Source organism: Cotesia typhae, unplaced genomic scaffold, assembly GCF_013202065.1.
Source record: "Cotesia typhae breed Kobodo isofemale line unplaced genomic scaffold, CoteBio_Ctyphae contig_22, whole genome shotgun sequence".
NCBI lineage: Eukaryota > Metazoa > Arthropoda > Insecta > Hymenoptera > Braconidae > Cotesia > Cotesia typhae.
The window spans coordinates 6,136,565-6,150,488 of NW_027423728.1; the positions used below are offsets into that span (position 1 = coordinate 6,136,565).

Genomic DNA, 13,924 nt, shown 5'->3' on the forward strand with positions numbered 1-13,924 from the left:
TTCTCGAGAGATGTTTTTTGGGGTTTTCAGAAAATAAACAGGGTTTTTTTGCTATTCATTTGAAAATCTTGAACCGAAATTGAAACTATAGAAACTTTGTTATATTTTAACCAGTAACATCTTTCAAAAATAAATTTTTGCGAAAAAGAGAAAAGATCAAAATTTTATGGAAAAAAAAAAAAAAATAAAAATATGTCGTGTTTTTATCAATTTATAATGAATTCAAAGGTCCCATTTCAAATCAGAGAAACTTAAATTTCTTGGATTATTCAAGTTTTTTTTATCATTAAAAAACGAGGCTGAGATAAAATTTACTTGATTCAAGAAATTTTCGGTTTGAATCAGGTTAATTTTTTATCAGTGAAAAAAAAATTTTTTGTCTACTGTGTTTTGAAATGAGACCGCCAAAGATAAAATAAAACTTTTATCTTATCAATTAAATTTGGATTGAAAAAATTATCAATTTTTCTGTAAAAAAAAAAAAAACATTTAAAAAAAAAATCAAAATACCTGTTTGCTCGTTTGCTGTTGGTTTTCAACTTGGTGCTTCCAAATTTAGTCTGAGCAAAAGTAGCAGTGGTGAAGGTCAAGGGAGCGGTGGAGCGAGGAATAAAAGCCGGAACCGGACTAGGCGATCCCTTGAAGGAGTTTGTAATTGGCGTGGGAGAGGGCGCTGATGAGGAGCCGGAGCCGTGGCCGCTTTGGTTGTTGGAAGAGCCGTTGCTGGCGCTGCTGCCAAGAGAGGTCGGGAAGGGTGAGGTGGACTTGGGACTCAAACTCAGCCCGCTCAGAGAAGTCCCTACAGCTTCGATCGGTCTGAAGCATTGGGCCTCCGGGTTGAAGGTCTTGGTTACCTCACGGTCTGCTGAGCTCTCGTCGTGGAGATCTGCGCTTTCCGAGTACAGAATCTTTATCATGTTCTTCTCACCGATCCGGTAGCTAACTTCACCAGGGTCGACCCAGACGGCCAGCTCAGTGGGGAGGTTTTCCAGGATGTCCTGAATTGGGACCCCGCTCTCTTTGGCCGCGCGCTCCAGCACCGGGTCAATTGGGTCTCCGGTCTTCAGGCATCTGAACGCCGAGCCCTTGAAGGGTTTTTCCGGGTACCAGTGCCCCTGGAACTTGTCTTTCAGCGCCTTCTCCAGCTCCTCTCCGAATATATTCACGCGTCTCCGCGGTAGCTTATTGTAGAGATAAGATATCACGAAGTTTAATGCCACCTGCACCTCTATGTCCATCTTTGGCTTGGAGAAGAGAATGGTCAGGCTGTTTTGGTATCAGTTGACAGAAAATATTCGGCAATTAATGCCTTTTGCTAACTGGTTATTTTTTATCACAATCTGCAACAGACAATTACAATTTTTCGTTATTTCACGGCTTTTAATATTATGCATAGATTTATTTTTGCATGTCTTAAGCGCCAACGCGCCAAGGCATAGCTCTACTGGGGCCTAAAAATCAAGTTTCCTATCTCGTCAAGAGAAATTGTATTTTTATTGATTACTAAACTAATTTAAAACACTGCTTGGTAAATTAATTATCAATTTTAGGTCATTTGGTTTTACCTAACTTTTTTTAATAATGAAAAAAAATAACTTGATTCAAAAGAAAATGTTTTGAACCAAGCAAATCATTTTGAAGAATTTCTTTTTTGAACAAAAAATTGTATCATCATATCAAGGTTATAGAAAATTAAAAAAATAGTTTATTATAATTTGTAAAAAAATTTTTTTAAAACATCGTAATCATAACTTTTCAATTATAATTGATTGAGGTATAAAAAAAATAATATTTACTGATATCACAAACTTGTAAGCCATCAAGTTTTTCCTAATGCTTATTAACATTGATTTATAACTTATAGTTCCTAATCTGCATTTAACGTTAAAAAAAAAAAGTAATTAAGGTCATTCTGAGTAATTAAGGAAAAACTTATCAATAATTAATTAAAAAAACATTCTTATGTTATCGTTGATGATAACATCATAATAATTCTGAACTATTTGTGATAGAAATTAAAATAATTATTTTTAAAAATAGATTGAATTGGTGAATCGTTAGAACAATGCCTGACATTGACTAAACTTTAGTGTGAATACAAATAAAAAAGTAGTGTTAAAAAAATAAAAATAACAATAATGATGATGATAATAATAAAAGAAGTAAGATCAAAGACAACTCGACCTCGTCTCATTGCGGTTCTTTATTTCCCGAAAATCCATTAAGCAGAGATGCATCCTCGCGTGATGCAATCCGCTAGATATACATAGAGACAAAAAAAAAGACTAAAACAAAAAATAATGGGGATGAGGGTGAGTGAAATGATAATAAAAAAAAAATAAGAAAATAGAGGATGCTTACACATCGTGAATTGCAAGGCCGTGTATTTTTAACTTTAGAAACTTGCCAACAAGCCGCAGGGAGATCAATACTTAGTCAAGCGGACTTTACTCATCTATGTACTATGTACTATGTATATTATGTATTATACATACTTTCCGATATTCTATCGCAGTATGTTATTTGATAATTACTTTGTACATAATTACAACTATAAATATACAACGCCCTAAAAGTATTCTGATAATTATTAGTTAAATTAAAAATATATTTTTAGATTGAAAGTAAAAATAAATTTTATCGTCATAATTGCAGTGTTAAATTTTAATTATTGGTAAATTCAATTTTTCTTTTCTTTAATTAAAATTTAGAGCTTAATTCAATATCATTCAATTTTGTTCATTTAATTACAAATAATAATAATGATATTTTGCTTGCAATTTTATTAGTGTTCAAATTTAATCAAAGTAATAATAATAATAATTAGAATAAAATAAGAAATTGAATTTATTTTTAATTCAATGGTCCACAAAATTTATCTTAAACTTTCAGAATATTTACCAGCAAGTTTATAAATAAAAAAAAAAAAATATTAAAAATAGTTGTAAATCAATAAAGGTCACACATCTAGAATAAAACGAAATAAAATAAAATAACAAAACTTTAATCGATTGACCTCAGCAAGCTTGACCTCAAATCGTACATATTTAAATCTATTTAAATAAACTCCTGTGACATTAAAACGGCAAATTGAATACCTCGAGAATTTATATTTACCTAATAGTATACAGTATACATTTTTATTGTTCAAGTTTTAAAACGGAGATTCGAAATCGGTAGAATAGAAAACCAGAAGGAGTAACTCACAATTGAGTGTACGAAAAAAAAAAGTAGCCGCTTCACAAGATTGCAGCTGAAAGCTTGAGAATCCTCTTAAAGATTTGAATTTTTTCATTCTTTCCCTCAGGAAAGTTGCTCCTTTGAATAAAAGAATTAAAGTGATACGCTTGAGCCATAGAAGGTATATAAAATATAATATAAAGTTAAAAAGAGAACTACCTTCTACTTTTCATTAATTTTTACATAAAAAATTATTGTTTCAACTAGAGTCAAATTTTATTGATGAAAATTTCATTGATATTAAAAAGTAATTTCTAAATAATAAGAAATGTTAAATAGTAGACAAAATAAAAAGAACTAGTAGAATTTTAATATTGATGGAAACTCTTGTTCATCATCATCCAATCGTCTACGAGGACTGATTGGTTCTATCGATCGCTGTCGCAGCGCTTAACTTCATTTCGTCTACTTTTAAAGTTTCTAAAAGTTACTGGAATAGTGTAGGATAAGAATAAGGCTAAAGACAATAAGCTGCGAACAGAAAGCAATAACATGAACAAAATCTACTAGTACGGGGCACAAAGAGTAAATTAGATTTTTCTATTACAATTATTCCTTGAACCACTTGTTATTACAACTGGTTTTTTCTCAAGAAGAATTTTATCTTCCTCTTCTATTATCACAAGTTGGCAAACACTTCTTACGAGTTTTCTCGTTATTTTACTACTAACTTCACCCTTATTCTTTATTTACACTTTTTAAGTTTTTTCTCTCCCTAAATTATTCTTTACAGCTCGAACTCCTTTTAATGTAATATAATATCATTTTTCCCTTCTTACATTTTTTATTGTGCAGAGGAATAATTGTTGTAATTTTTTTGAAGATGATGTGTTGTTTTTAATCTCGTTAAATAAGGTTGCTATCAACTACACAGATTAACAATATTCAAAACCGAAAAAAAATTGTAAAATTCAAAATTTTTATTATACACTGAGAAAAAAAAATACTTTTATTAAGAAATTTGGATTGTTATTTGTTTCACTAAACTAAGGAAGTTATAGGAACTTCCTTAACGATATAATCGGAATTTTGCTTATACTATTATAGGAATTATTCTTATACACGGAGAAAATTGCTCAGTTATGATTATTATCGTTCTTTTTTAATAGTTATTAGTATCATAATGTTATTGACTAAAATCTTATTGTAGCAATAGTAAGAGTTACCATCCTTCGTATAGTAAATATAAAATATAAAATATAAAATAAAAAATAAAAAAATGATGATAATTACTAAAATAGTGAAGAAAAATACCCAGTTAAAAATTTTCCGTCATCGTGTCAAAAAATTTGTTACACATTATAATACATTAACATTTACACATTGAGTGTTTGCATATCAATTACACAAAAATGTGAGTCGTCATGTGGCGTTACACATGATCTGTGTACAAAATGACGCAAAATTTTCGACTGTGTATGTCAGTAATTCTGAATCACCCTGTATATAGTCACTTGGTATTTTCTGATCAAATAGAGCTATAAGTTTGTTTCAAATTAGCTATTGTGAAAGTTTGAATATAAAAAACCAAATGATATATCAAATATGGAATTTGACAATCTCGTATCAACTCGTTAAATTTTGTGACAAACAAAATTTTTCCTCGTATTCCCAAGTCACAAATTTCTTTGCAAAGAAAGATAAAAAACCTATACCCTCACTCGCGATTTCCATATTTTTGGAATATTTTAATACAAATATAATTTTATTAAAAAGGGTGGATACCTCCAATGTATAAATGTATATATCCTTCCATTTTATTCAGTATCCTGCATCCTTATTATTATTGAGCCTGTCTATCTCGTTCTTGTTCTCGTTTGCGTTCTCTGGGGTGTATATAATATATACATATATCTATCATCATATATACCAATACCAGTATGAGTATTAGTAGTAGTAGTAGAAAAAGTATTAGTAGTAAAAGTAGAAGTAGTGGTAGTATTATATTAGAGGTGTAGGTGTGTACCAATGTAGCAGTTACGGCAGAAAAGCAGTGAGCAGGCGGCGACCTGCCAGATCAATACGACACAGCCCACCAACAGACACACATGCCGGTTGCTCCAGATAACAACATGGGCTATATACTATATACTACATACTGTATACATTATTATATATGTTACTCGGTATATAGAAATAACAATAACAATGGTAATAGTAATAGTAATAGTAATAGCAATTGTAAAATTGATATAGTAATAGGTGTATCTCACCGATGGCTTCTACGATGTGTACACCCGCATGTATGATTACTCTGTCCCGGATCCTACTCTAAAACTAGGCTGCCAGACAATAAAGAACTCACAATCACAATACAATAATGGTGTAATGCAATATAATGAGAATTAATTATTTTTTAAATTAAAAAAAAAAAGTTGATCTACTCTGCATTACCCAAAAAAGTGTTCAAATAAGAATTTTTTTAGTTTTATGGCTCACGATAGTTTAATTCATAAAAATGATATTTAGAAAAAATCCAAAAAATTCTCAAGGATTTTCTGATTTCAGTTTTTGATAAAAATTTTAAAGAACTTGGTACCGAAAAATTTATTTCGTATTTCTGATGAGAAAACAAACTTTCCAACAAACAAATATCTCGATAAATTAATTTTTTAAAAAGTTGAGGTGAAAACTTTTTTTTTTTTTTTAATCAGTAACTTCAATTGCATAAAAGAATTTAATAATTTTTTTCCTGAAAAATTGACAAGTTTTTAAAATTAAAGAGTTAAAGTGTATATTATGTATTAAATTTATTTCATTGAAGAAGTCGATGACTATTTTCTAGAGTTTTAATAAACTGAGGGGTAGAAAGACGATAAAAGTATGAAAGCAGAGCTTTTGAATAATGATTGAAGGGTTTTAAATGGGTGCTTTATTCTTTTCAACACCATTTCTTACTTTTACAATAATATTTTTTTTATCAAAACTTAAAAAAAAAAAACGACACGTAAAATAAAAAATGAAAAGTCAATTAATAAAGTAGTTTTATGGTTTTACGAAAAAGTTGGGTAATCTCTGGTTAAATTAAAGTGGTAATTAATAGATACCTAACAAGAGTTTTAATGAATTTCAGTGAAACGAAGGAACGTATATAGATAGTATAGGAGCGTCGGGATCAACTTTTAGGATGAAATATAGCAGAGTAGGTGGATACTGACGGTAGATAGCTAGACTAGACGGTTAACTATATGTGTATATAGACCAGACGTACTCAGTGGACTTGTACCAACTGATGGGATGTACGTGAGAAGAATTTAGGAGACTGTTAAAATAAAACTATGTATTACACACATGCATCCATGTATCTTGTAGTTTGTGGGTGAAATGAGACACTTTAAAATTTCAACTGTTCTACCTGCTGTATAGTGAAACGGGATTAAAAAGTTCATTTTTTATATTTTTCATCTCAAGAAGAAAATCGATTAGTCTCTAATGGAGGTAGAAGAATGTATTGACCGTATTGCGCTTTTTTACGCTGAGAAATTCGGAGTTTCAGCAGGTTATGGGCTCAGGCAAAAATAAAAAGGATCATTGAATTCGTACAAGCTTTTTCTCAATAAAGTTAAATAAATTAAAAAAAAAAAATTGCTGAAAATTTTTGTATGAAACAGTAGAAAAAAATTCAACCAAATTATAGAGTTAAGTATCTCAAAAAAATTGTATCAGTATTTTTCTCTATATCGCTTGTGATTTAATGCGAAGCAAGTGAGAATAAATAAAACTCGAAATAAAAATAAAAAATAAAAAAATGCGTTGGATCGATAGTGTACTCTATTTTATTTCTGGGAGATGCTGATACAACTAATAAATATATATAACAAGTTATAAATTATTTATACAATGAAAATTATTTTTAAAACTATTGATTTTAAGTAAAAAAAAAAAATTTTCTAAAGCTCTTTGTAATTGTAAGATTTTAATTTCCTTAAAAATTTAAACTTTTGAAAGTAAAGGGCGTCCGAGTAAAGTTTAATAATAAAAATAAAAATAATATAAAAATAATATAAATATATAGTATTTCGTAAGAACAAACGAGTCAAAGTATAATGGCTCCATTTCCGCAAGTCTGGTAAGACCTAAGGATGACGATCGGCTCTCGTATTTCCGTGGATAATGGCTTTCGTACGTTCCACGTCTCTTTCCTTTAACACCACGCCTTTACTACCCTTTCTTCCTTTATTCTATTCTATTTTATTTTTTTTCGAACTTATTTTATCTTTACTTTGCTTAACCGGTACACACATTCGTATATATAAATTTGAAAGTATAAATAACTCGAAATTAGATTTCAGATATCTGCTAGAAAAAAAAAAAAGAACATTTCACGTAAAGTCAATTTAAAAGTATAAAATATTCAAAGTGTATTGTGTTTTACGTTCAACGATAAAATGTATTGACAGTCATTTTTTAAGTGTTTGAACATTATATTATTAATTGTGAGTAATGGCTTTAAAATAATAGCCAAATTGATGACTCAAAAAAAATTTTTTTTATTCAATCGATTAACGATTACTGCAAAGTTCATTTCAAATCGGAAAAAAATTTATCATAAATTCTTATGACAAAAAAAATATAAAAAAAAAATGATATTATCATACTCTTTAAAAATATACGCCCTCCCAGACATTCGGAATTTATTTTAATCAAAAGTATCGAAGAGTTAAAAAAAAAAGCGATGCATTTAAACCGTGTAATATTAAAAATAAATAGTTATATTTACTTAAGAGTTTCAAGCAGGTGTAACGGTTGTCAAGTAACACCAATGATCTATTCTCGACACAAGTCCCCGGCAATCTACGTCTGGATGTCTAATTTTAAATACTAACTTAGCCTATCTTTGCAGGAGATTAAAAATTCAAATACTCGTACTTGTATTGCATCTTTAAATATCTTTTCGATTTTTTTTTTTTAGATTTTTAAATAAAGTTTAAAAGTTGCAATTCGGTTCGAGCACGTGAGAATTTTAACAAAGCACAGGTGACACGTACATCTAGATACCGTTGACAAGTTAAAAGTTGTGTTATATTATTTTATTACATATGTACATAGGTAATGCTTTCTGTTGCTAAAAAATAAAAGAATTTTACATATTTTATATATTGCACTGAGATTGAGACTCCAGATTAATTGATACGAGCTTCTATGTAATAGTTATAATGTTATAGTCTAGGTGTTATATTGTCTGGTGCATAAACTTGAATGTGTATCGTATTATATATTTAGTATTTGTATTTATAGATGGCGAAGTACAAGTTAAAATTACATTGCATAGAAAATTACAGAAAATTTCGTTTCCGGGATATTTACAATTATTATTATTATAAGAATTAAATAAAAAAATTTGTCATAAAAATTTAACACTCAATTAATTTCTACCGCGGTGCTCTTATCAGTAAAAAAAAAAAAATAAATAAAATAAGTCATGTCTGAACGAAAAAAATCCGCTTACAATACATAAAATAAAAAAAAAAAAAAACTGATGAAATATTTTTAAAAATAAAGAAATAGCTCGAAAAACGATGATGATAATGACAAAAAAGTTATTATCGCTTTGATAACGTGTAATAATATAAAAGATAACAAAGTAATTGAAATTTATTTTTTTTAACGAATAATATTGCTAGTACGTATAATACAGAATGAATGGAAAATTTTAAACCGCTTTAAAAATATCTCCGATGAGAGAATTATCACCATAAAATCCTTTATTTTCTTATAATACCCATGAAAAAATTAAGAGATGTAATGGAAACAAAACGCCCTTGACATTAATTAATAAAGTTTAAATCGCGGCATTCTCACGGGTTTGTCTATGTCTGCCGTTCGTCGAACCCGCTACTGTGTACTGTGTACTGTTGGAGTAATCGAACATACCACACACACGTTCCACTTGGCACATGTCCCACACGTGATGACTCAGTAGTCTATTTATTTAAGTATCTTAACTATCAAATAATAAAAATCATTAACTCAACGATCATATATCTCAATATAAAAATTCATCACAATATTCAGTCATTTTTTTTAATTATTAAATTTCCAAATTATCGATAACATTTCTTATTTTCAAGTAAAAAAATAAATACTTTAAATATTTGTTTATTTAAACAATATTTTCAACCGTTTAAATATTGGTGACTTATAATTTTATCGCGATATTTTTAAAAATAATATTTGTCCTTTGAAAATTCTTATTTATGCAATGCAATTTATTATACTTAAAAGAATTCATAATTTCTGCAGTCACTTGTCCGAATAAAAACCTAAAAAATCGTAAATAAATCTTGTCTAGTCATTTATTTATATTTATACTTTGAACTTTTCGGTTATTAATTACCAAAATAAAAATAGTTATCGGCTAAATAAATCACTAAAAATTCTTTAAATTTGTAATTTACATGCAACGTCACTAAATGAAGGGTGGAAGTCAGCTGGTTGGGGTCATTAGTCAATGTATGCTCGACGAAGGGTTAAAAGGGACGCGTCATTCAAAAAAGATTACTGACAACTTAATTATTGTTTACATCCTGTGGTTTTAGTTAAATAAAATCTATTATTTTTTAGTTAACATTGATAAATAATAAATGAAGAAATTACTAAAGTACACGTCAAAAAAAATTTTTATTGTGTAGCTTAAAATTGAACTATTTAATTTTAAAAAACAATATTTATAGATCGTCTATTTAATTTAATTTAATGATAACTAAAAACAATTTTCTACAAGAGTGATTACATGAAGATGCATTATATACTTGATTATATATTTACAGAGCCGTGACGTAAATAATCATAATTCAATTTCATTTTACAACAAGTAATTAAATATAAACTCCATATTATTAATTATAAATTGTTAATTATAAATAATACATAATATATATCGAATTTATGCAACGAATTATCAACTGAATGTAGCAATAAGAATGAGTGTTGATAATATTCCATACATGCGTTAATACAAAGTAAAGGCGAGTAAATATATAACGTAATGTAATAATGTATAAAGTTTATAGTTTCAATACATAACAAAACAGCACATAAAAGTTATCGTCGTTTGCAATAACGAGTAAAGATGGTACGCGGCATGCAGTACGTAGATCGCACATGACATTTAAAGCCGAGTGTATTGTATTTGCCGATTCATGGCCAACTTTAATTATACTGATAGAGACGCACAAGTATGTTGTAATGTAAAATTACTATTTTAACTCAAATTTACTTGTATTATATCAAGTCATACCGCTGTTACACGCATTTTCATTCTTACTTTTATTTCAATATGTAGCTTATGTGTATTATTTGTTTATTTTATCAGTTTAGTGTTTTAGTCGCTCTTAATAATCTGCTGCTTTTTTTTAAAATATTTTTTATTCAATAGGTTGATTGTTTATTTGCTTAAAATTAAACTAAATATTACGGGTTTTTACTTGATGATTTTTTTAATCACAATTAACATAGTTTAGATACTTTTTAGACGCGAATTCACATCGTCTCCTTTTTAATGATATAAAATTTAATTTTAGAATTTTTTTTTAAAATAAACGAGGCCCGTCAAAAAATTTTACTTATTTTTTAAATTATATAAATTAATCTTTGACATTGAAATTTACAAAATAACATAAAGAAATTAACAAATTTTATCTGGCGCGAAATTTAAAATAAAAATCAATAAAAATAAGTGTATATATTTAATAATTTATTTATTATTGTGCACTAAATTTAACTTTAAAAAACCCATTTTATCTTTTAAAATTTCCGAATACAAAAATTCTTTTAATTATATAGATTAAGCAAATAACAAAAATTTTGTGACGGATATATATATTTACTATAAAATAGGTTTCTGTAGTTAAGTTTAGTATCATCGAAATATTTTTGACCTGAGTTGTTTTCTTTCGGTAATAACTTAATTTTTTTTACTTTACTTAAGTAATTTTTTATCGTTATACAAAATTGTATTTCGATTAGTTTTTTTTTTTCTAAAATAATTTTGATAAAAAATTGATTCATTTCATTTTAAATTAAATCATTAATTGATAATTGCATTGAATGAACTATTAATTTTTTGTACTTTAATAGTTAATAGTTAAACCAAATATAGATCCACTTAAATAACGATTTGATATTTTTATTTTTTTTGTTTTATAACTTAGACTTTTTTATTTCAACTTTCTGATGATTATTAAGCGATAAATAAGTTTTATTGATGATAAATAAAAAAAAAAAAAATAAGCTGTAGAAAAAATTGCAGCTGTGAAATGATTACAAAAAAATTCTTAAGGTAGAAAAAAATATAACGTAAGTCAAACTATGTATAATGTTCTTATATATTATGCAATAGTTGGCTAATGTTGCCAATAAATTTTCTTATATCTTTTCAGCCTGCCAGATAAAAATTGGCTGACAATAACATTTTTTTAAAAATATTATTATTATAATTCGAGAATAAGAAAACTGGAACAAGAGACCTCAGACAAGAATAATTTTTAACGCTCTTAATTTGTACAAATCGATACATTTCCTTGGCACGGCTGGGTGGGGTTGTGACGTATATTTTTATTGATCATTTTATGTCACCGCGGATGATTATAAATCAGAAATTACCGCGTAATATTTTTTTTAATAATGAAAAATTACTGATTTCTTTTATACATTTATTACACCAAAATAAAGTTTGAAAAAATTTTTCGAGCATGAAATTTGAGATCTGATTCTGGATTAAATATTGAAGATACGAAAAATTAATTGAGATTAAAAGTTCTTTATCAATTTTATCGTATCTTAAATTTTTCACCAAGAATTTAAACTCAAATTCTTGAACAATTTAGAAAATGATTTTCTCATTCAAATTTTTTTTGACAAAAGTTGAATTTGAAATAATTTAAGCGTAAAATTTGACATTAAATAATAAATATTTTTGTTTTTTTTATATAAATTTAAAATAATGAAATAATTACATATAAAGCGGATAATAAATGAAGAAATCGATTCTTCTTACGCACGGCTAAACTTGGAAACCCTATTTTATATATTAAGGGTGAGTAAAGAGGGAAAGGCTATAAGTGAGTCGGGTGCTCAAGAGGGTGCAAATGGTATGGAAAATAGACTAGTAGGTCGAGCTGGGATCAAGAGGGTGTACATAGTAATATTGGATAATGTTTCTTATTTCTATTCATCAACATCCCTGCTTACATATATACACACATATGTACATAACTAGCGTTTACTATGAGAATTATGTTAGTGTTTAATCATTATCCTATTTATTACATCAAAATATACATTACCACTATTATTTATTATTAATAATTCAAGCAAAATTTATTATTCAACAGAAATAAGATTATTTATTGCCAAAAATGTATCAATGAAATATATTTAATGTTCAGTGATAAATAATTAGGTGCTGAATTTATGAAGTGAAAAATTTGTTTGCCTCATAAATTATTTAGTAAATGAATCAACAGTTGCGAAAATAATAATAATAACAGTGAAAAAAATAATATAATTTCAAAGTAAATATTGTGAAAAATTGATTACATATTAAATTACAATCAAAGGCCATCAAGTCCGTGAATATTGGATTTAGCAGAGAAACTAGAGAAGGTGGATTCGCTAAATCAAGGTTACAGTTATACGAGTTCATGTATTTTTATCGTGTCGTACTGAAGATAATATCAAGCTATAAATTTGTATTATTTTTAGGTCACGGGATATTTTTTTTTTTTTAAATATTTTTGAAAATTCAGTATGATTTTCAGAATTTTTTTATTCACTTTCCAAACGTCTTGCTAAGACAACTTTTAAAATTTTGCAAAAGTATTCAAATTCAGAGATTTTTTATGAAAATTCACTAGCAAAAAATTTCTACAAAAAACGAATAAAAAGCAAAAAAGTTTGAGTCAAATCAAATTAATCTAAACTAAAAAAGAACTACAAAAAAATTCCTGTATCATGAACTCCAATTTTTACATAAATATCCTTCACTTAAAATTAAAACTCTAAAAATCTCTTTAATTAATCTGTCACATTTTTCCGGTCATTTTCTTGAATTAAAATTCATGATCGCTCTACAGTATTTACAATTATTAAGTTTAAAAAAAAATATAAAAATTGAGTAAACGTAAAGCCAAATTTAGCCAGTTGATTGACGAAATTCGATGCGTACGCTCCAACATTAATCAAGTAATATTTATTCTTACGCTTATTAATAACAAAGCTTTTTTATTTTCTTTTTTATATTTACTCATGATAAAATTTCAGGTAAATAAATATTGAGGATAAATAACAAACAAGTCGGGTGAATATTTTTTAGGTTAGCTATTACCGAATTTTTTGAATCCCGATAAAATTTACCTCAATACAAAAAACAAATAAATCTTCTTATTAAATTTTTAATAAGAAAATTTAGGAATTTAGGAATTTAGAAAATAAGAAAGTTTTAATATTTAAATTTCTTAGTAAATTAATCGATAATTGATAATCGAGCCTCGCACTGAATCGCTAATCATAATCCGCTGCCAGAATAATTACCCACTGCATAAAAAAAAAGTATGAAATTATAATTATAATAATAATTAACCAGCGAGAATAATCCAAACCCGTATGTGTATTTTGTAAAAAACTAAATATTTAACAAAATTGCCAGCATGTGTGTCGCGTTTGTTTGCTCCGCGATAACCCA

The 13,924-nt window shown here is 27.5% G+C and overlaps 1 protein-coding gene across 5 annotated transcripts in view; it reads right to left on the reverse strand.

Moving 5' to 3' along the window:
- The window catches only part of LOC141538482 (protein Tob1), a 35,762-nt gene that overhangs the window by 3,996 nt on the left and 17,842 nt on the right, over positions 1–13,924 (reverse strand). For 4 of the 5 annotated variants that reach the window (XM_074259979.1, XM_074259978.1, XM_074259977.1 and 1 more), the window contains exon 2: positions 511–1,340. In XM_074259979.1, coding sequence (XP_074116080.1) covers positions 511–1,238 — 728 coding nt within the window. In that variant the 5' untranslated portion in view covers positions 1,239–1,340. Of the gene's footprint in view, positions 1–510; positions 1,341–4,965; positions 4,982–13,924 lie in introns of those variants that run through there. The other variant, XM_074259980.1, reaches the window with a different exon arrangement.